Source organism: Fundulus heteroclitus, chromosome 19 (genome assembly GCF_011125445.2).
Source record: "Fundulus heteroclitus isolate FHET01 chromosome 19, MU-UCD_Fhet_4.1, whole genome shotgun sequence".
NCBI lineage: Eukaryota > Metazoa > Chordata > Actinopteri > Cyprinodontiformes > Fundulidae > Fundulus > Fundulus heteroclitus.
The window spans coordinates 21,955,219-21,979,471 of NC_046379.1; the positions used below are offsets into that span (position 1 = coordinate 21,955,219).

Sequence of the window (24,253 nt, forward strand, 5' to 3'; positions counted from 1 at the left end):
CTCTGATACTGGTGCTCATGTAGGCATTCCCATTTCTTCCAACAACTTTGTCGCCGAAATTCTCTACATTAGCAAGTTGTGTAGTGGTCGTACTGCATGAAACATAGCGTCAGTGAATGGAAGCAGATGAAAGTCTCTGTTTTTAGTCTGAGGTTTAATCTTCAGCATGAGATGGAGTGGATATCAAAATACTGAAATTTAATCTATTTGGCTCATTATCTATTTAGGTTAGACGCTGAGAAGAAAAGGATTTACGGCTGCAGCCGATTCTTTTGAATATGCATTGGAATTTACCTTTTTAACATGACTCACAGACCACAGCAGATGATTTACAGTGACAGAGGACACAGAAAAAAGTAAAAATCACAGTAAGACGGCACATCTTACCTGAGAAGCTTTATGCTCCCAAGCACAACTTGTGGTTTTATTTTTTGAGCCCTGGTCTGGCTGGTGATATAACTAGAGTTGCAATAGCTGTAGTTTGATCTATGATGTGTTCCATCTACCAGCTTTGGGTCGCCACTCCCCTTGAATCTGAGATTCCAGTAGTTTTCTAATCCTGGGTGAAAGGTGTTTTGAACTGGGAGTTTGATTTTAAGTTTGATGTGTAGAAATCCGCCCTCTTTTGGGAGATATGATTTTTCAGGGAAAGTAAGAGTGCTCACTCCATCCTTCTCTGTGTTTTCAATAAATGGCCAAATATTCATTTAGCATGTCCCTATTAATCGGGTCCTTTTTTTGTACAGAAATGACGAGTTCTCTTCTAAAAACAACAGACATATGCTGTATGTTTTCATCTATAGTAGTATCTTCTGTTTTAGAGAGGTGAAACTTAAGAGGTGTTTTTTTTATCTCAGAAAGGCTCTGTTCAGATGACTTATATGCTTTGAAAAACAATCACAAGGCTGATTGTCTCTCACTTTTAAGATTTGAAGGTGTTCTGACTCAAAAATCAGATATTTGCCCTTTGAAGAGACAAGAAACAAAGCAAAAAGTGGGAAAGAATTCCAGCAATATATTAAGACATGCCAATCACTTGTAGTTGACCTGAATAAAATGTAATAATGTGTTCATAGGAAAACATAAGATAGGCTTTTTAATAATGTATCAATGTATGCATGTAATAATCCGCTATGATGTAATTATTAATGAGTTGGAAGCAGAGTTTGTCAGCAGAGTCTATCGATTCTTCAAAGCCAAAGCGGCTGTGGATCCGTGCGCTTTCCCCAAACCCAGTTAGGATTTCAGCCACATTAAAGCAAAACAGCAGAAAGTAAGATGTCCTCTGCAAAATTATACCCGATTAAATTTAATCTTTCCACCAGCCACTGTAATCATGCCTTACCCATCAGAATCCGAGGATATCGGGCTACAACTCGGCCTGACTGTGATTGATAACCATAGTTATGAATGCAAGCTTGCACTTCGATGTGGGTTTTTTTTTTTTTTTGCTGATAATCTAACCTTGAGCCTAATTTTTGCTTGCTGAAATGTTCGTCTAATGTCGACGATCTTACAAAATTGTAGTTTAGGTATGCAGACGGCCACTTTTCAACCACTTGATTCTCGTTTTATTTTTTTTATTTATTTTTTTACCAAAGTCTCTCTTCTATAAAGCTTTTAGGCGGCGGACTGACTTTTTTTTTTCTCGTAAGTCTGAAGCGTGAAGGGCACATTAGTGACAGTGACAGAGGGAGATCAAGTGAAAACAAGAAAGTAATGCATGGAGACGGGGGTAACATAGTGAGGGAGAGAGAAAAGGAGGGAATGAGGGGGAGAGACGGAGAGGGTGCAAATTCCTTTGATGTGTTAGTTGATCCAGCCTTCTGTTTAGAGCGCAGGAAGTTATAGTAAACATCCAATGCCTCTCCGAGCACACGCTTTGATCACAGCCGTGCCGAGAGACGATGCTGATGACTGAGTACTGGAGAGCAGCCACTACACGCAGATTAACACATAGTTAGCACTGTACATGGAAAAACAGAGAGGAAAATATACTCAGACATGTTTTCACTTGTCGATTTTCAGCTCTCGTTACATCAACCCGTTCCGCACTTTTAAACAGAGTTGTTTTTAATGTTTGTGGTTCCTGCCTCTAAACATGTATCTTAAAAGCAGTCGACAACCGAAAATCCTCACTGTGAATTTGAATTTGGCTCAAAACGCAAGGAGAACCTGTGGGACATCCGAGGATTAGAAGCCAATTATACCATGTTCAAAGCTTTATTAAAAATAACTTTTTGTTTTTGGTAGTTTTCTAGGTATAAAATCAATTTTTACTCCTATTCTAAAAGATAAACAGGTATCTTTCCTCAACAATTAAAGTTAATTAAGATAATGAGAAGTGTGTACACTATTACTGGCTTCAGTGATGAACATTCACACAGAATAAAGATATAAAACACATTACATAAAGTATTTATTTTGCATAGTGATTTAAAAAAATTATCTATGTAACAGTATATGATTTTTCTATGGCATTTTTACTGCAGCCTTCTCTTTGACAAAATTGAAAAGTGACTCAAATTCCAAGGGACAACAGAGTTATGTACGTCCAAGTTGTGAAAATAGCAATTTAGAACAGTGTTACAAGAACACAGCACACAGGTTGTAGCATATGATGCAAACAAATCTGACGTGGTTGAGCTAGGCTTCTGGATGGGTTTGTTGGTTCTTTATTTCTGAGTCTTCCTGTAGAGGAAAGAAGAAGGCAAAGGAGGATGCAACAGACTTAGTGGTGCTTCCAAGTTTATCATAACGGGAGACATCTTTAGTAGAAATGAAGGTTGCTTTTGTATCTCATGTAGATATTTCCAACAATTACTTTTATCACTAGAATGTCAATTAAAGGTAATATAAACACTGCTATCTACTTTAAGCCATATCACTTCAAGTCATAATTGTGCAATTTGTCGCTTTAAATAACCAAAACACAAAGATTTTTAAAATTATGTTTTAAAATTGGAAATACAGTTTATTCCACTCAACTTTTATGGTGGTTTTTAGTCATCTTAAATAAATCTGACATCAGTATAAGTGAGGGTTTCCAGTAATTAGAAAGTTTAACTTCCATAAATCTCCACATCATCAAAAAAAAGTGATTAAAAGCCAAAATAAACATGAGGGAGACGTATTCTCTGCTCAACCTTGGACTACAATCATCAAGGACATTTTTGTATTAAAAGTGTTCAGCACAACTGGATTCCTACGCCTACTTTTACATTAGGAGGCTTTAAAGAAGATTTTTTTTTATATGATGTGTCTCTATCTCAAAGTTGACCCAATAATAACTTCCTAACAGGACTTATAGTAAAAAAGCAAGAAAGAAAAAGAAATACTTCCTATCGCAATTATGGAAGTTATGACAGTATTTGTTCGGTAATAAATAAATAAATAATAAAACATTTAAAAACAAGATTTTGTATGTACTCTGTTTACATTGTGTTTTCTTTGTTATTTGATTTTTTATGATCTGAAACATTCAAGTCTGACAAACAATAAGAAAACAGAAGAAATCTACAAAGGGGCAAATACTCTTTCAGGACATCGTACTTTGTAAACATGACCAAAATTAAATCTGTAATCTACTTTATTTATTTGCATTGTAGACCCACGTATAATGTTTTTTTTTTCATATATATAAATCAATTTATGTGGTAAAAAATAAATAGTTTGACAGCAGCTTCTGGAAATGTCAAAGCCAGAGACACTGGTCTTACTGAAGACCACCAGAGCTATTCCCAAACCTTTTAAAAGTCAATGATAGATTAATTGATTGATTATTTGTATGATTGGGATCATTTAGTTTTATGTATTTTATAACCAACTTCCTAGATGTTTTTACCATTTCTAAACATTTGCTTTTGCTCATTAAAAGAAGCTTCTGCTCTTACACTGTTCTATCAACACACACACACACACACACACACACACACACACACACTGAGAATAGCTGTTTGAAAGGTAGCCATGAAGGCAGTGTGAGTGCTTTCCCATGTCTTTTTTGGCTGGTGCACTGTGTGTGTTTAATTCCGGATGACACACCGCTTGAGAAGACAGGATGCAGGCTGGAGGACACACAAACCTGCCCTCACATCAACATGTGCTGTTTAAGAGCTCAGTGTGCAGTGACACCCTAAGAGTGGACACACACACACACACACACACACACACACACACACTCACACACACACAGCTCCGCCAGCAGTTTCTTCTCGCCTTGGTGGATTAGGAACGCAGACGGTGTCAAAGGGGCAGGCCAAGTCGTTTAATAGCCTAATACGACATACTATATCCTGGCCTTCTTTTTTTTTTTTTTGGACCAGGCCTTCTCGCTAATCGAGACCCGCTTTACCAAGCCACCATTTAACCAGCCTGGTAGCAACACTCACACACGCTTACGCACACACTTCCTCCTTGTAAACCCAGAAGGGCTAATGCAAAATGGTTGTCATCCCTAAATGTATCATTGGACAATCGATAGGCGAAGCACATTTTCCTCAGATGGAAAACCACAGTTGTTAGAATTAAAACGAAACACAGGAAGAAAAAAAAACTCCTTCTCCTCCATCTGCTCTTCCTCCATCTGGCCTCCACCTTTAATGTAATCTCATTACCCCATGTTTCCAAGTGCTCTCGCTCCCCTCTCTGTCTTTTTTTTTTCCTTTTGTCCTCATTCCAGGCATATTTCCATTTCTCCTCTGCCTGTTTCTTTTGTCTTTTTCCCGTCTGTTCTTTCCTTGAAGTCCTTTTATTCTCATTCTGTGCACCACGCTCGCTGCTTCTCTCCATGCCTTTCCCCCTTTAGTAGTTAATCAGACTTGATTGGGAGCAGAGAGAGCTGAGAGGAGCTCCCCAGTGGATCAATGCCTCTAAATGATCTGCTCAAGGATCCCTTTAAAAGCTACGGGCTGTGCTCTGATAGGGCACCGAAGCATGAATGCGCTCATTTCACATCTAACTCACTTCCTGATTTGCCCTCTGGGAGGGAGACAGGGCTGCCATCATAGGGATAATTTGTCCCAAAGCTAAATATCCTGCTAACCAAGAGAGCTTAAGCCAAAATGTCTTCATTTCAAGCAATCAATTACTGTCAAGGTGAGGGGGAAAATGATGAATTTGTTTAAAAAACCCAATCTGCGTGTGTGCACGGACCATCTGCGGTGGCGAGATTGCCCCCCGAAAAAAGCGTCTCTGTTTGTGCTCATTTGATTGAAGATGGTTTCCCGCGTCTCAAATTTGTTGGGCTTGGAGAAACAGGATTTGATAATGTGCCATAGCTTAAATCCATTTGATGTGGTACGTTTGAAATTAAATTGATCTTGTTGCCACGGAGAGCGACGGCGAAAATGACAAACACCGGCAAGAGCGGTTTGCATCGGGGGTGCGCATGTCCACCGAGACATCTGATAATACACTGATTAATTTAAACTCTGTTCAGGATGTTAAATAGCACACTGAAGAATGTTTCAAAGTTACTTGACTTTTACGGTGGGTTATTAATACAAGAGTAATGGATAGTCAATTCTCACTCTTTGGAACATAGCAGTGTAAAGATGAGAGTAAACTCTAACAAACAAATTTAGAAAAATCCAGTCTTTATTTGGGCACATTTATTCAATAGGTAAAAAAAATTATTTTGTAATGTTTACTTTTAACAACAGCAAAACAAAACAAAGACATGCTGGTGGCCTACTTGTTGGAAATCTTAGCAATCCCTGTAAAATGAGCATAACAGACCCTTTTTTTTATTCTAGAAGTATATTTCTTGGTACTTTTAATTCATAATACAAGACTTTCTGTTTCTCTGGGTTACACTGTAAATAGGATGTGACACAGAGGCCAACTGTCAGGTTTTGTGTGGCAAAATGGGAAGCTGACAAGACTCAGGGGTAGCATAACAGAGGATCCAACGAAGAGTGAGAGGAAACGGGCAGTTTAAATAGGAGAGGAGACAGAGGTGAAGGCAGGGGGAAGCAATTAGCACAGATGAATGATATGATGGTAATGAGCTGAAGGAGAGGAAGTGCAATGAATTGACAGGGACAGGAGGAAGGAAAGCAGAACCTAACTAGAATATGATACTACAATGAACAAACAGACTCTTTGACAAACAAGACTAACTGCTAGCTGAACTGGAGGCGGGAGACAGGCAGGCGGGAGAGGAAACATCCAACAGAACAAGAATAAACTAACTAAACCCATAAGGAACAGCAAACTAAATAACAATAGGTTGAAGAAGGAGCAGAAAGATGCACAATCCCCAGGAAACCTAAACTAACACTAAGCTAAATGCCTGAAACCTATATATTTTAGCCGTTTTTATCTTGCCACCACATATAGTGAGCATGATGGTAGTAAAATTTCCAAATCTTGTTGTTGAAGAACTGCAGCAAAGAGCAGCATCATAGCATTCCCACATCTCGAGAACAACCAATAGATGACATCTATATGCAAAACTATTGTTTGGGAGGGATATCATCAGTCATTTAAACGTACGAGTTTATTAACTGTGAACTATTTGCTATTAATTACTGTACTTATTGCTTCTGATGTCTATGCCCTCTGAATAGTACAGGGGATCAAGGGTGTCGAATTCAGTGCTCTGTGTCACAAGGATGGTTTGTGTTACTTTTACATTGACAAGATCTTTTGTTCTCAATATTTAGGCTTCAGTTGGATTAATGGGAATGACGGTTGGATAATTATTTGTGAAATTTCTAAAATAAAATAGACAAACTGTCAGTTTTTCATTTGGTTTTCGAGCATCTTTATGCCTGGGTGACTGACCCACAGTTAGCACAGACAGAGCCCCCTTCACAGTGTTGCACAAGATTAAGTAATAACATTGGCTCGTGGCTGCAATATTTGAAGCAGTTGTGTAAACACTGTGTCTGTTGCACACATTCACAGTAAGCGCGGCATGTGGAAAAATGTCCAAAAAGAAAACATGGCAGATGGCCATAGCTGGCGATCAAAGGATATATGCTAAAGTGTGAAACGTGTAGGAAGGCGGTGCTGGGAGCATTTACCAAGGGCAGCTTATCTTCCTGGTTGTGTGAAACGCAAGGCAGACGCACAGTTGTGTGATATATATATATATATATATATATATATATATATATATATATATATATATATATATATATATATTGTAAATATATATATATAACAATGTGTGTATTCTGGAGCATGTAACAAAATTAATTTCCCCCTGGGATCATTAAAGTATGTCTGAATCTGAATCTGAATCTAACCTGGCAAAAACAGTGTTCTACAAGCAAAGAGTTTGTGCAAAGAATTGACTGCACAGGTTACAATGAATATGCCGCAAGTTATTTCATTAAATTGTCTGAGCTTCTTTTACCCCCAATAAATAAATGTACTTAATTAACAGGTTATACTTTTCTAAAACTAAGTAGAGAGGTAGCCTAATTTCAAACTTTCCAGTGTGAGATTAAGCTACTTCAGTTAAAGGTGAATCGATTTTAAAGCTTTTGACTCATCTTTACCAGGGGTGGCAACAAATTAATCAGCATCTGTATTTGACAAACATGTCTTGTATTTTGGTGATGAAAATTAAGCACAAATTAAAGATTTTTTTTTCAAGACTTGTAGTTGGAAACTCACAAACCTGACATCATAATAAAATAACATAATAAAAATTTCATTTTTTTGTAAACCTCTGCCAACACATGCCATTAACCTAAGATAAAGATCAGGCTTTACTATCGTATTTGGGATCAAACTGTGCCTCACTATAAAAGCTGTCTCCCTGTTTCAACAAGGCCAGGGAACCAACATGAGCTGCACAAACAACCTCTTACTCAACGCTTCAAAACAATAGAGACATCAGTAGACCTCAGAAAGAGGACACACTTCAAAGCTACATTTCCTCAGACCAACCCTAATCCCTCAAGGACTCCTTTAGATTCCTCTGCGCATACATCAATGACTGAAACGGACTATCAACACCAAACTGCATCATGAAAAAAGGCTGTTTTCCTCAAGTAACGCAAAAAGCTTTATGTCAAAGAAAAGTTGCTGGTTCTCTTCTACATTGCCCTGAGACGAGCACTGACATTCTAGCTGGATTGTCACTAAAGGCTCAACAGATGTTAGATGTGATGTTTACACCTTTAAAATATCATATAGAGATATAAGTCCACAGGGTTCCTTTTCATCTACAAATATTTCCAACATCCACACATATCTTTTTTGAACAAAGGCCAAAAAGTTCAGTTCTTTCTGTGTTTGAATAATAAATGGAACCATGTATAAGATTTTCAAAGCTTGGTAAATTGTTGACCCATATCGCTCTGACTTCCCAACGTTATTCCTTACATCGCTGCTTTCTGCCTTCGTCTTTATGATGTCTCTTGTTCACACCCGGGCCTTTATCTGAAATTTATTAAATCATCAGAGTAAAGGGGTTGAATACAAATTGATTTCTCCCTAACAATGACGTCCTTTTTTGTGTTCTTAGAGAGTTCCCTCCCATCCAATCAAAATGCAGGACATCATCTAAGTTTTAGGCCAGGGAAAAATGCAGTGCAGTCCTGCACAAAGCATGTAAAATACTCTCCCTAGTTGCAGAAGCAAGCAGGGGGCGGGAACACTTCATTGGCGCCACATGTATAAAAGCAATGGAAAATGTGTTTAAAGCGCAGATGAGAAATAAGTTACCCTATTTTCTGGTACTCGTGCGCCCCGCTTTCTACTGCCGCTCTTGGCAACCGCCCATGTGGCGCAAATCAAAAGTCGCCACTGCACGTGAAGTCCTAGTAAATATGCACAAATGTTTCTGCTTCTACTGAGAACATTTTTAAACATTCAAGAAGTATAATACTTTTTCAAGTTCCTGTGTCTAGGTAATAAAAATAATGAATATTCACCACTTCTGTTGAGGATCATCCCACAAGGCTCATTCACTGGGAACTCTACCTTTGAATCAAAGCCCTCAAAGCTTTACTGAAATTTGATTTCAATACATGCTTTACTGTAGCTGTTTGTTAATGACGTTTTCTAAATACCTATCATATAAAATTTGATTAATGGCTAAGTGTTTCAGTTTAAGAGCAAAAAACATCAAATGTTTACTGAAAGAGAATTTTCTCTAACATATCATTGCATGTTTATGGTAAATGGAAACAACAACAAAAAAGCACGTGGTTAAATCAGTTGTGGAAGTTATTGTGCAAATATTACAGAAAAAAAGGGCATCATTATTAAAAGAGCTGCAAACTGCAGACCCCTGGATTAAGGCCCGCTGTTCAGATTACGGCCCGAAAACATGTTTTTTATCAACATTGTGGAATATAAGGTCCATGTATATAAATGGTGCCAAGTTACAGATAAATTAATGTACTGGTGTTTTACATTGAAAACATTTTGATCCAATTTCCCCATAAATCTCATTCAGTCAAATTCTAATTCAATCAATTTCACCCCAAAGCAATCTGTCTTCATGTTACACAGTGAGATTACATTAGACGGAAGCTCGCCTCGGTTCTTTCTGCTGTGCAATCATACAGGAATCCAGTATTAGGTAGTGAGTCAATATTCCTAGTTTTTCAGAAAAAAATTGTACTTTCCTCCTCTGTCTCTCACACAGCTTGATCCACATCCCGATTCATTGTTTTGTTTTGTTTTTTTGTCTGTTTTGCAGGTTCTGGCATGGGGAATACAGAGTGGCAGTGAACATCAATGACTATCTAGACATCTACTGTCCTTTCTACGAGGGTCCTCCGTCCCATGGGCGAATGGAGCGCTACATCCTTTTTATGGTCAACCATGAAGGCTACACATCCTGCCAGCACAGGATGCGCGGCTTCAAACGCTGGGAGTGCAACCGCCCCAGTGGTCCCGACGGGCCCCTGCGCTTCTCAGAGAAGTTCCAGCTCTTCACGCCGTTCTCGCTGGGCTTTGAGTTCAGGCCCGGACACGAGTACTACTACATCTGTAAGCCATCAGCTAGCTGTCTCTCTTTGTGGGGGCTTTTGCACAGCCAAAGACTGCACGTTATGCATATGCAAGAGAGCGCGGCGTCTGTTTGGATTTCACCCGCGCTCCCGCTCAACATGCCTGTGCAAACAATATGTAAATATGCAATCAGCAGGAGTTGATAGAGCAAGTTCTCAAACATACACCCCTATGCTACTTTTACGCCTACAGGTGTGCGTAAACACCCCTCTCTTCTCTCTCTCCCTCTCTTTATATCATGATGTATCTCTCTGCGTGTCTCGATATCATAAGTGGTGTGCTCAGCAAAGTGGTAAAAATGTCACCAGGGGTACTTTGTAATCATTTTTATATTAGCTGTATTGATGTTTCACCTCACTTCAACAAGTGATGTATTAGTGGCACAAATGAGCTTTGCACCCCCGAGAATGTTTTTCTGAATCAAATTAAAACGCTATCATTCCTCTGAGCTCACGCGGGACAGAAAGAAGCTCCGATGTACTCGCAAACACCTTTTTTTTTTTTTCGTCTGCAGCACAGAGTTTCACATTCAGACTGTTAAGAGCAATATTAGTTACAGATCGTGCAAAAATTTGTTTTTTGTTTTTGTTTTTTGCTGTAAAGATCAGGGGTCCGTTCTTCGTACGTCACTAACTCAGTTAGCAGGATTTCATTGTTGACGATTTGGCATGATCTTGGATCGTTTGGTTCTTCGAAAGACATCCTGCACTTGTTGTCATAGCAACATGTGCGCCAGCTTAAACCTGCTCCAGAGCAGGCTTATTTCATGTAAATAAGATTAGATCACGGCTGTATAAGCGGAGGAGATAGGGAAGTCTGTCGTAGCCATGTCCATTTTTACGACAGCAGCAACCTGTTGCGGAAGGTGCAAGAATAATTTGCAGACTTTTTCAAATTAATCGCGTATTGCGCAATAGACAGGATCCTTTAGCGCAGCGTGACAGTGTGATTGTAGAGAGACTTTTCTTGGTGGCTGTTATAAACAGACAAACACATCGTTTAACAGTGGCTTTTAAAGAGGAAAAAGTGGTGTTGGAGCCATAAATCTAAAATATTTAAGTTATTTGTATGATAGTTTGCTTTTTACTTTTATCATATTCAGTAAGAAGATTTGTTCGGGCCATTTTATTGTGAAGTTTAGTTTACTTTGAAAGGTTTGCTTCCTGTCGAGCCGTATATTGTATTAGAAAAAACTATGGATGGATTATCTAGCCACGGAGCAATACAGTTTTACCGTGTAAACTGTGGATGATTGGAAAAGGAAAATTTTCATTTTTTATGGATAAAGATTTTTTTTTTGTTAAAATTCCCAGTTTGCACGTGTCCTTTACTTCTCGTGTCTAAGGAATGACACCGAAATTTGGATCTCTTGACACAACAAGTGCCTTTTTAAAATAAAGTATAATAATTAAAGGCTACCATTTTGTAGAATATTCATGTATCTCACTTTTACTTGCCCCCATGTTCTAGTGGGTCCCGTGGAGGCTCTGACATAAAAGAACAAAGTAAATATGAAATTATTAAAATGCAAAAATTCATACTGTAGAAAGTGATAGAAACATCTATCATGGACAGTGTTTACGCATTAATTTGTCTGCTGTTTTTTGCCAGCCCTCTCTCCTGGCTTTAACAGATTTTTAGGTGTTTTAATTAATAACTTAAATTCGGCATAACCTTTAAGCTCGTGTTCTGCTTGTGAGAAAAACTGTGGGCGTTCTTTGGCCATGCTGAACAGCCAATAGCAGCGTTGCTGATCATTGTTTCTACTATCGATACATTTCCCCTTTTAAACAAACGCATGAACGCGCAGTTGTCTCAGATAACTCAATCCAGTCATACTAATCGTAAACAACAGGTGTGTTGGAAGAACCCAATTAGCCGGATCAGGATTAGCCGGATGAAATCATCTTGGATGTCTCAGTTGATCTCGGATGTTTTAAGCAACGTACGAAGAACGGACCCCAGAAGTGACTCTTTATACATGGATTTAATGAGAACCAAAATAAGAATGAAAGATGCATCCCAGTCAATAGTTTTTTGTCCCTGATTGCAATCAGGTTCATTTAAGATTATTTGATACCGAGCCCCAAGTCAGTGTTTTCCTGAAGGGCAATTAGCTAAAGGTGAAGCTAACAGTAGCATGTTTTTTTTTTGTCTCTTTTGATGTCATGGAGCGATAAGAGTTGAGTTTGTGTAGACGAACCTTTGCGCATCATACAATTTAATGATCAGAGTTTCAGCTGCTCTCATTGTAGCTCTTCCGCTGTCTGGTCAAAGCCCAGAGAAGGCCATGTGACACAGAGAGACAGGAAGCTGCTTCCCTTTTTCACTATGAACATCATAAAAAAATCTTAGATTATGAGAAGGAGGAAACCCAAGGTGCGCAGTATGAGGAAAAAATATAACTGCAACATGACAACTGAATATTAGATTCCTGATAGCGATTATGATTAATTTATAATGACTGCATTGTGGCAAGTATGCAGATTTTGGGCAGTTAAAGTCAATGCAGCAAGCCAAAAAATATTATTGGCATGCAAAATATGTATGCATGACACTTGAAATATAATGTTGAGGGGTTATGATGCAATTTTGGAAGCTGTGATTTTTTAAATTGGCAGCACAAAAGTTGAGCTCATGGTTTTCTTGTGGTTCCACTGAAATAAAACCAACGGCAGTCAAATTCTAACAGGTATTGATAGATAGGTTTCACCAGAAACCAATCATTTTTTGATCCCTTGTTAGCGATCCAACCAAACAGCCCCAGTTTGAACAAAGGTTACCCACCAAGAAATATTCTGGTGGTCAGAATCAGATCCTTCTTAGCTTAACAGGCCTTTACAGGTCAAGAATCAGGAATTTTGTCATTATGTGTTACCGTAGTGAAATTTTTAATGAGACAGGCACCGGCTCAGAATGCACACAAATTGCGCGTAACACGCAGACACAACACATAATTTTTCCAAACTATTTTTTTTTCTCCCTGAGAGGCTTAAAGTGTGCAGCTAGTCTTCAGCAGCTATCCATCCATCCATCCATCCATCCATCCATCCATCCATCCATCCATCCATTCATCCATCCATCCATCCATCCATCCATCCATCCATTTTCCAACACGTTTATCCCTTGTGGGGTCACAGGGGTTGCTGGTGCCTATCTCCAGCTATCAGTGGGCGAGAGGCGGGGTACACCCTGAATAGGTCGCTAGTCTATCGCAGCTTCAGCAGCTAATAGATAAATTTTCCAGTCCAAAAACCAGATGACCATCTGATTGGCAATTAATAACCAAGACATAAATAACACAATTCCTGGGTGCTAACAGGTTGATGTAGATAGACTACACTCCTCAGTGTAGAATCTAGTTGACCAAATGAGTTGTTTAGAATTAAAATCAGAAGACAATAGAGACGTGAGAAGCTAATTAAATAGAAACCCCATCTTCTACAACACGTTGAGACACGCCTGTGATCCATTCAGGCTGGGAGAGCGCGACACGTCCAAGAGAAAATAAGAACGCTGAACATTTTAAATTGAGCTTCCTTTTATGATAAAACACAGCAACTTTTTTGTAGTTTATCTTGGATTAACTTAACTTAAACCCAAGATTTGAGTTAAGGATTTACATTCTCCAGAATATCCACATGGAGACTGACTAAAGCTATGCTAATAACTTTGTTAACAAAAAAAGACCTGAGTGGTATCAGTGTCAGCATACAGCGTTACAATATTCCTCCAAAGAGGGCTTAAAATCGACCTTGACCTTTTTTCAGCAGGAGATTATGCATTTCAGCCGTGACTCATAACAGGATGACGGTCCTGAGCCGCTGGTTTCTGTTCGGCTTGAGGGTGGGACAGGTTTCTCTGTTGAGTTTCTGTGCCCTTGGACAGGGATTCTCGTTTTACAGGGATTTCGCCTCTTGGTTCAGAGAGTGCTTTCAAAAAAAAAGGAAAAAGAAAGACTGTACAGAGAACTGTGCAGAGGGAAGTTTTTACAGTTTGATAAAATATGCGAGAAACAAACACAAACTTAAAAACTAGCGTCCTTGTGTGGAAGTATTCATTTAAAAATAAATATTCTAGTATCTGCAAGCAGACGACAGTCGGAGAGCTTAAGAGGCAAAGATAAGTCCTACTGCACTTTTCCCAGTTGGCGCACACACACACACACACAGACTGTTTTTAATTTGGTGTAAGGATTCTTCGGGCCCCTCCATAGCTGCTGACGTGGGTATTGTGTCTCTGGGAGGCCTTTGGGATGGTGTGCGTCCAGATGACTGGAGCACTTGTGATTATCTTTGAACACACACGGGTTGTCCGAGGGGGGGTTGGGGAGGGATGTTCCTGGGGGTCAGCTGTCAAACAATCAGGAGTCTGTGAAAGGCCACGTCCGTCATCTTGATCGACAACCCACACTCATTTTTATTTTCTCTCTGTCTCTGAACCAAGCTAACCCACAGCCTCAAAACCCAGGCAGCCCTGTTGAGGAACTGCTAGCCATGACGGCTTCAGGCGCCCTGCCTTTCGGATGAACCGGTGTTTTTGTCTGTTTTTTTTCCTCACTGGCTTGTGAAACACGCCGAATGTTGATGGTGATTTGCGGCCAGGCCTGCCAGCGCGACTACCATGTGTTTGGGTGTGTGTGTGTGTGTGTGTGTATGCATGCAGGGTGTGTTTTGTCATGTCCTTGACATGTTGACAGGTCCGCTCCACCCCACACTTGCTTTTCCCAGCTGCCATCTGATGAGGTTGAGTGGTTTTCAATGGGGGTTCAGGAGAGACCGGATCGCGGATGTGCTGGGAACCAGAGGTGCTGGGATAGTTTATAAAACAAGGAAAAGGGCAAAGTTGAAACCTGAGGGAGAGCGGGCATAAAGAAGTGATTAAAATCTATTTTTCCAGGAAGTAACAGAGTAGTCAAAACAGTCAAATGATGGGGGGAAAAAAAGCTTTGTTATTTTGGAGATTTAAGGGATGGCAAAGTAGCAATGTCAAGGGTAGAGGAGGTGAAAGACAGAAGGATGGTCGGAGGGAGGCGTCGATGACAGACAGGGAGGCAATAAAGGGCAAAGGGAGGGTCACATTTATTTCCTGTGCTCTGTGGATCTTGATGACGGTCCACTGTGAGGTCACCATGGTCTCTGGCTATGCAGGCCTCCTCATAGGAGGAGAACAATAGGTCTTCTCACGCATTTCTGCAGCCCATCAATGAGCGTGCGCATTCTTGCACACGCGTGTGTGCGCGGCCGGCGCGGGTGGTTGCACGTCGACATGCGTTAGCGGTCGAACTCTGGCCACCGTCTCCTCAGAGGTCTCCAGCTCTATTACACATCAGAGTGAGGTGGGACTAAAAACCTTGATTCAATTTCATTCGCTGTACTTTGAAGTTTGAATCACTGGAACTTTTTTTCTTTTCTTTTTTTTTACATGTCTTCCTGTTCTTTTTAGGAGGTAGGAGTATAAAGCCCTGACTACTCAGCGGCGCAGTGGTTAACACTGTCACCTCACAGCGAGTGGGGACTGCATCTGTTGGGATTTTGCATGGATTTCCTTTCCAATTCCAAAGACATTCAAGTCAGGTCGATTGAAGAGGCACTTATTTCCCTCAGGTGTGAATGTGAGTGTGACTGAATCCCATTGGGCCGGCTGATCCATTACAGATTTGTTTACATTGCTCAATGTGTTTATAGAATTTCACCAGCTCAGGAACATTGTTGGTTCGGGAGCACTTTAAAGGGCCTGAAATAACAACCCCAGCCGTGTGAAAGACTAACTGCATAAGGAAACTAAAAAGGACCGTATGATTAAATACACAAACACCACATTTTGATTGAACCTTAATGTTTAGTTTATTCTGAAATGTGTCATTCATGGCATATTTCTGCTTTATTTATAAATAAATAAATAACCATATAGCATGACTGCAAACTTTAGACGTTAAGGCTGTTTTCTGACAATAACATGCAGACACATTTGTACACCTTGAATTTTTTTCACATTTTGTCACATTACAACCATAAACATCTATGGATGTTATCAAGGTTCTCTGATACACCGACACAAAGCGATTATAAAGTAGAAGGAATGCGATACTTTGCTTTCAAGTTTTCCAAATGAGAATTGGAAAAGGGTGGCAAGAATTTGTAATAAAATCCCTTTACGCCGATTTTATTGAAAAAAAGCTCAGTGAAACTTTCTTCGGATCTCATCTAATTAGTGAACAGAGTCGATAGGTGTAATTTATTCTCTGATTGGCGGAGAACATTAGTGAACGAACAGCGTCATGAAGACTAAGGAACACAGCAGAAAGGTCGGGGATATAGTTGGGGAGTCGTTTAAAGCAGGGTTAGGTACAAAAAAATAACACACCAAGGTTTAAACATCTCACAGAGCACTCTTATCACTCAAATGAAAATCTAAAAGGTCTGGTGCAACTGCAAAGGGCGGGGCTGTCCATGTAAACTGACAAGCTGGGCAAGGAGAGCGTTAATCAGAGCAGCAGCCAAGAGGTCGATGGTGCATCTATACGTCAACAGGGCGGCTGTCTGCGCATCCAAATATTGTCTTGATAGAACAGCAGTCTCTGAGTGGTGGAAAACAAAAAAACAGAGCACACCACTAAACAGGGTGGTGGCAGCATCATGCTGTGTGGAGGAGACACAGCAGACACATAGAAGAAGGACAGAGTCGATGTGACGGTGGATCTTGCAAAACATAGGGAAGTACTGCAATAAAATCCAGCTGAGATTATTATTACCTTGAGACTGATCCAGAGCTCACCTTCAGGAAGCACCATGGTTTTAAATTCGGCTGAACCATAGAGTGGTTTACAGATTAAAGCATACTGATGCATTAGCCCAATCAAAGTCCAGATCTAAATCCTGTCTATGGCAGAACTTGAAAGCTGATGTTCACAGACACTCTGCATTCAATCTGACTGAGCTGAAGTTATTTTGCATAGAAGAAGGGCAAAAATGTGAGTCTCTGCTTCTCAGCACACTTCTCAGCTTTTATTTGTTAAGTTAAGTTTTAATATAAAACCATGATGCTCTGCTCTGTATTTCTCCATTTAAAAAAAATGGGGACGGGGGTGGGGGGGGGTGCACTTTGTATTTGCAAAAGGAAAAAATGTGAGAAGGTTCTTGCAGTTATATGTGGATGGCAGCAAGCATAACATTTACTAACCATTTTATTTACAATTTTGTTACTTGAATATTATACGCTTCATGTTTATCATTACCTGTTCTACCACAGATGGTGTAACATCTATCACTGAAACCTTTTTTGGCTGTGGGTGCATACGTGTTTCTGCATCAGAGTGCCTAAAAAAGTAAACCCAAGATCTGTTGAGATAGACGAAGACAGAAAGGCTGAGACCATGGTGACTCTGTAATAAATAATAATAAAATAAAATAATTGAACTTTATTGATCTCACAATGGAGAAATTCACTTCTGCATCTTAACCCATCCCCTTGGGGAGCAGTGGGCTGCCACTATGCGGCGCCTGGGGAGCAATTGGGGGTTAACGGTCTTGCTCAGGGACCCAGAATGGCAGCTTGTGGGAGTTGAACTCAGAACCTCTGAAGCTCTGTGCTCTAACCACTAGGCCACCACTCCCCTGTACATCTGTAACATAGAACCAGGATAAGTTGGAGAAACATATTTTTAGAAATTAAAATATTTACCATGCAGAAAGTGAGACATGAAATATACTCAGGGACTAGAAACAGTTTTATTATTTTGTGTCATACTTATCCAGACCTGTAAAATAACGCAGGTATATTCTGGTAGTTGTTCAATACTCGAAATTGAAAATTATGGATTTACTGTAGGTATGACAGGAGGATAGAAAGAGACAGAAAATGTTATTTTAAAAGCCACTGTAAATACATATGTGATATTTGGTATTATCATGCTAAATCTAAGTAAAATTATGAATAGTTTTTGAAGATATTAGAATCCTATTTTGAGAAAATGTACAGTCAAAATACCTAAAAATCAAAAAGTGTCAATTCTAGACATGGCTGAACTGTGCGGCTGCTACACTAAGTTAGAAAAATGGGAAAATGAGTGTTTAAACAGAAATGTGCGGAAACATTTGGGGCTTTTTACTCTTTATTTTAATTAGTGCATGCAAAATATTGGCTGTTAAATATGCGGCAATTTTAGTTAGAAAAAAGTGGTGGGTGGCATAATTTGAAAATGGAAAAAAAAGAAATCGAAAATTCAAAGCTGAAGGTCACTCAAATGAAATAAATAAAGATGAGAGGAAAAGTTATTACTAAAACGTTTCACTTTTAATTTTTCCCAAGCAGATCCATGGGATGAAGTGCGAGGGTTAAGTGAGTCATGATGGGATGCCCCAGCAGGCAATTTGAATAATTATAAAACGGCTTGAGAAGAGGCACCACTGAATTACACCGAGAGAAAAGAGGAAAGCGTTTAGCTGGTATCTGCATTACTCACTTGCAGTTATTTGTTACTTTTCTGATTGAAGCCAATAGGCCAGCACCAATAAACTTAATATTCTATAAACTCACATTATCGTCATCGTGAATATACAGATTGTCCATCAAAAGTGGCTGAATATCTGTCTACATTTCCCAGTTTCTGTCCTTTTGTGGCAGGCATTTTTGGACCTTTATTAAACCAGGAAATTAAACTCTTGAAATTAAAAAACCAGTCACTGCAATCTTGCCAAAAACAAAACAGCAAAATCCCAAGAAAATATTGCAATCTGAACTAGCATCAGGTTACAAAGTAAACTGATTTTATCACCCATCATAAAAACATAACAACGCCTGTTGGTAAAATGACTTGCACATGTGTGCATTTAAGACTTAAATGCCTTCTCGTCTATTTTACAACAAGTTCTTTGCAGCCCAGAGGAAGAACTACAGAAGTAATGAATATTTATGGGAAACTATTTACAGATTTAGTGGGATGACAGCTGTGAGGCATAATATTGTGCAAATTGAAATTAAAGGAAAGACTTTATGTTCTGAAATTAACTAACTTGAACTATGTAGCTCCCCTATTATTTATTTATTTATTTATTTATTTATTGTTGAGAAAAAGTAAAGACAGCCATCACAGATGCAGTCCGAAGTTTACATGCACTAATTACTGTTATTAATGTCATCATATTTTGAGACTTTAAAAGATGCATTTACACTGTTTTATTGTCTGTTAGAATTAATTGTGGATCAATGAGAACAAAATAATTAATGAAACAAACCCAGTGGTGGAGTATTGTAAGTTATCTGATGGAGTACAAAGAACAGGTCCATTTTATAAAGTGTTTAATAATTTAAGAAAGGACATATGTGATAACTTGTGAGTTGTTTGGCAAAATGACATGGGTTGTGATATAAACAAGGAAGATTGGGGCAAAATACTTTCACAGTCTGCTGATCATATAAAGAAGGCTACAAGGACAATTTACTCAGTATAAACGTATACACAGATGGTACTACGCACCATCTACACCCAGAAGAATGGGGATCATGGCAAATGACAAGTGTTGGAAGTGTCACTTAGCTCCTGGAAACTTTCTGCATTATATTTGGGAATGTGGAGTAGTTTATCCTTTTTGGGAAAGGGCAGCAGAGTGTATGGAAGGGTGGATTGACAGAACAATACCCAGATCACCGAGATTTACTGGTGGACCGCTCAATAATACCAGGGATAACAAAATGTGAATATGTTGCCTTAAAGACAGGGGTGAAGACGCCAGCACGGGTATTTCTTAATTTGGATAAATGGATAGGGAATACAATGAAGTTAGCGTCATATGAGATGTACTTCTCATATGACGTTGCTCCAAATTACCCATTTTTTTTGCAAAGAAACACTTTCAATCTTGATACATATTTTGATTAATCGTCCAGCCCTAGTGTACATTGTGCACGTTTTTATGGGCACTTTTTTGTTTTAATTTTTAACTTTTTACTTTTAAGGTGACAAATGAGAATGATTTAGGTTGATTTTACAGTAAATATCTTACTTATTGCGCCTTTAAGCTTCTAGAATGGCTCTGACCTCAGCCCTCTAGAGAATTAAAATAGATGCGTTTGGGAGTGTTTTGGAAGATATGCAGAAGATATGTAATAAAGCTGGAAAGGTTCAGGGAATTTATCACTTTTCTCACCTCGTTTTACGGGTTTAGCTGTGTCCAGCGCTCTGGAGTCAATGGGTTGTGTCCGACCAGGGACTTTACGGTAAACCTGATGACACCTGGGGTTTAAAAAAAAAAAAAAAAAAAACATTAAAACACCATCAGTAGGTGAACTTGGATACTTTATGGATTCAACCAGCATCACCGATCATTTAATCTCTAAACTGATCCCACTTTCCAATCTGTCTGTTTACAGCGTCTCCTCACCCAAACCATGTGGGCCGGGCATGTCTAAAGCTGAAGGTGTATGTCAGACCTCCAGGTAAGCCATGCTCTAACTGCACACACACACACACACACACACACAAACACACACACACACTGACACACAAAGGTCCAGATTGCCTATCAAAGTAAAATTAGGGGAGAATAAGAGGTCTGATAGAATGCCCTGGCAGCAGCCTCTGCTCTGATTCAAAGACCAGCCAGGCAACACTTTGACACCTTCAGACGCAGACGCGCACCCTGACACCTACCGCCGCACACAAGCTTGCACACGCCTGGTGCACACAAACACACACTTTTAGAAGCGAGACATAGAGATATGTGTGCATGCACGCAGCCACAAAGCGGCATACGCACTTCACATCAAATCACATCACGTCACGCTGGGTGTGAGGGAGACCTTCTGTCCTTGTGAAAAAGATCACAGAGCAGGCTGAAAGTGCTTTCTAAAAAGGTGACCAACCCTCAATGTGACTCTACTTACTGGATTTCCCCCCAGAAGATTCAAAGACAGAAGTCTGTTGATAAATGCATTGCTTTGCAAAAGCGTCTATGTTCCTTGAAGTTTGGTTGCTTTTTTACCACACCACAAACCTGGAAGCAGTTTAGTGGGATTTTATGTGATAGACCAACACAAAGTAGTGTCTATTTGTGAAGTTGGAATTGAAGGATCGTTTTTTGTTTTGTTTTTTTGTTTTAGAAATTTGCGCGCAATCTACCGAGTCACTACTTTTTTAGAACTACCATCCTCCAGCAGAAACAGCTCTAAGTCTTTTATGGTATGTCTCCGCTAGTATTGCACATCTACGGACTGAAGTTTTTTACCAATTCATTTTTCCGAAATAGCTCAACCTCAGTCAGGCTTGCTGGAGAGCACCTGACGATGGGATTTTCAACTCCTAAATTAGATTTAGGTCTGGTAAAGTTTAGGGTCGCTGATCTGCTGGATGGTGAACTTCCACCCCAATCTCAAGTCTTTCATAGCTTCGTTTGATTCATACAGTGTTAGCTTTCCGCTACTGGTGGTCAATGGTCAACAGATTCTCCCAACTGAGCAAGATTTATATAACTCCTCCAGAGCAACAACGAGCCTCCTTGCTGCTTTTCTGATCAATGTCCTCCTTCCCCAGCCTGTCAGTTTTGATGGACAGCTACATCATATAAGGTTTGCTGTCCTGCCACCTTCTTTTTTATCTTCGGATGATGAAATGAACAGAGCTCTGAGACGTGTTCGAAGCTTTGGATGTAGTCGTACGACCTAACTCTGCTTAGAACTTCTCCAAAACGTTCTCCTGTCATGATGCTGTTTGCTCACCAATGTTCTCTGACTAACTTCACAGACCCTTCAGAGAGCAGCTGTATGTGGACACTATTTACTAATAAGGCTTTGCCACGACCTGGGACTATTAATAAAGAGCTATTAATAAGTGGACACCATTTTTTTAATTAACTCAAATATGAAATATTTTTACACATAAATAATAACATTTTGAAAAAAAAAACTAAGGCTCCTTTCCTTGGCCTTCAGTTTCTATTTATTGTATTTAGGCCTATTAGAGTAAAAGGGACTTTTAATACATACACATTATAGGTTTATATACATATTATATTTACTTACTTTTAATAGAAAATTTGAAAACAATGTGATGTTGGTCTATTACATATCACATGGCAATGAAATACAAGAAGGTTTGTGTTTGTACAATGACTAAATGTTCAAAAAAAAGCTTCAAGGGATAAGAATAGTTTTGCAAAGCATTGTATATTTTTATAATTTGGTGGGTTTTACGTTACAGCTTAATAACTGATTTTCTTTTTCTAAACTAAATTTGAAGACTATGGACCACATCGCAGAGTGCTTTTTTTTTAAAATGTATTTATCTATCTCACAAGTGCTCCACATCGGCCTCTGATTCTGCCATTTAAAAATACGTGAAAGGAAGCCTGCCATACATGAGGCTCACATTCTGGCTCACGTTACGCCGCACCTGCGCTATTTTAAAAAAGAAACCTACCTGTACGTCTGTTCCAATACCAATTTGACCTCAGGAGGGTTCAAAAATAAACCTGACTCAAAGAATCAAACCTGGGTAGCAACGCCCCACACAATGGCACAGCTTTGAAGATCATCACAAAGGAATGTCAACCTTTTTTTTTTTTTTTTTTTTTTTTGCAACTTTCCAGCCTCAGATCATTCCACACACGCCGCCACAGAGGAAGAAAGACCTCTCCTACATTATTACTGATACAACATATGCTCTTTTATTGTCATAGCTGCTGCTTTTCATTAAGTTTCTGTTGTGTGTTTTTTTTTTTTATCTGTGTGCAGCTGAAGTAATCTGTCTGACATTGCAACTTTCATCTCCTCCATTAAAAGCTGTCACCGTGTGAGTGAGCTTTGAGCAGTTTCATATCTGTGCTGTTGTGAGTGGATGTGAATCGACGTGAGTGTGTGCGTGTGTGTGTGTGTGTGTGTATGTGTGTGTGTGTGTGTGCGTGTGTGTGTGTGTGTGTGTGTGTGTGTGTGTGTGTGTGTGTGTGTGTGTGTGTGTGTGTGTGTGTGTGTGAGTGAGTGTCAGCTGCTCCAGATTCCAAGTCTCTGTGATTAAACTGTAATTAGGTTGGTTAAACCCCCTGCAGAGCTCTGTTGCTGTCTTCTTCTTCTTCGTCTCCCTCTTTTTGGCTCCGCTATTCTTTCTGCTGTGTACTCTTTGCCTTTCATTAGCTGTTCAAGGATGAAGAGTTTTTTTTTTGTTTTTTTTTTGGAGATTTGTCGCTTTCAGTGTTCCACCCCACCCTGACAGATCCACTTGTACCTCCTTTGTCATTTTAAAGTCTGTCTTATCATTGCATCTGCCTGCGTGTCTTTCTCGGTTCAGATGTTTTGTCGTTTTTTCTTTTTCTTCTCTTGTCTCTGTTCCAGATGGGTCGGGATATGATTCTCCGGAGCCATTCCTGACTGACGGAGGTCCGGGCTCCGACGCATGCTGGGCGGTCCTGTTAGCGGCCCTGGCCCCGCTCGTCCTGGGACCCGTCTTCAGGCTGTGACTACCCCCTTCCCCCTTTCTTTCTTCCCGGAGCGCCCATGCTGGGATGATGGGCTGGGCTGGCTGTCCCTCGAAATCCACCACCCCTCAGGGAAGCCCTCTGTCTCCACCCTCCTTCTTCCCACTTCCACCGCAGTATGACCACCAACCACCCCCCCCCCTGCCCCACTGCCAGCCCCCTTTCATGGCCCAGCCACAAACACCCTTCCCTGGAATACCTGCGCCGTTTTTTTTAAGCAGTCTGGGAAGCGACCCTTCCTTCCCTTGTCCCTGAGTCCTGGGCGGAGCAGCACCTTTCAGCTGAAAACACGAGAGAAATGTCTCAGCACTCATATCAGGGGGTCCTTTTTTGACTTTTGACTCTTGCCCACTGATGGGGTAGATGTAGCCACGGCTATGATTAAACTTGTCGTTCCGGTGCAGTCCCTATCCTCCAATCACGGCGCGGGGACATTAAGCGATAGGCCTGAATGCACAAAAATTGGTTTCTTGGCTCGCACTGCTTTCCCTTCCTCAAGCTGAAATGAAGCTGAGATGAATTGGAAGTGGCCAAGCTTGCATTGAATTTGGGATTCAGTGGAACGCAGACCGTCTCCAAAGTGCAATGAGGATACGGGCAATTACAATGAGGGCAGGAGAAAAGGGGAGCTGCAAAGAGAAAAGAAAAGTGTGAAGGAATACAGTAAAACAAAATAAGGCCAAGTGAGATATGTAATTCAATAATACAATGTCATAGAGCTTCAATTTTCAAATTTCGTTATTTATAGCCACAAACATTAATGTATTTTACTGGAATTTTATGAGATAGAACAACACAACATTGCA

At 39.9% G+C, this 24,253-nt stretch overlaps 1 protein-coding gene across 2 annotated transcripts in view; it reads left to right on the forward strand.

Moving 5' to 3' along the window:
- Positions 1 to 23,951, forward strand: part of efna2a (ephrin-A2a) — a 140,846-nt gene extending 116,895 nt beyond the window's left edge. Inside the window, exons 2-4 of one of the 2 annotated variants that reach the window (XM_012875749.3) lie at positions 9,668 to 9,960; positions 20,353 to 20,418; positions 23,305 to 23,951. In XM_012875749.3, the coding sequence (XP_012731203.1) occupies positions 9,668 to 9,960; positions 20,353 to 20,418; positions 23,305 to 23,429 (484 nt within the window). In that variant the 3' untranslated portion in view covers positions 23,430 to 23,951. The remainder of the gene's footprint in view (positions 1 to 9,667; positions 9,961 to 20,352; positions 20,419 to 23,304) is intronic. The other variant, XM_012875751.3, reaches the window with a different exon arrangement.
- Positions 23,952 to 24,253: the final 302 nt, after the last annotated feature.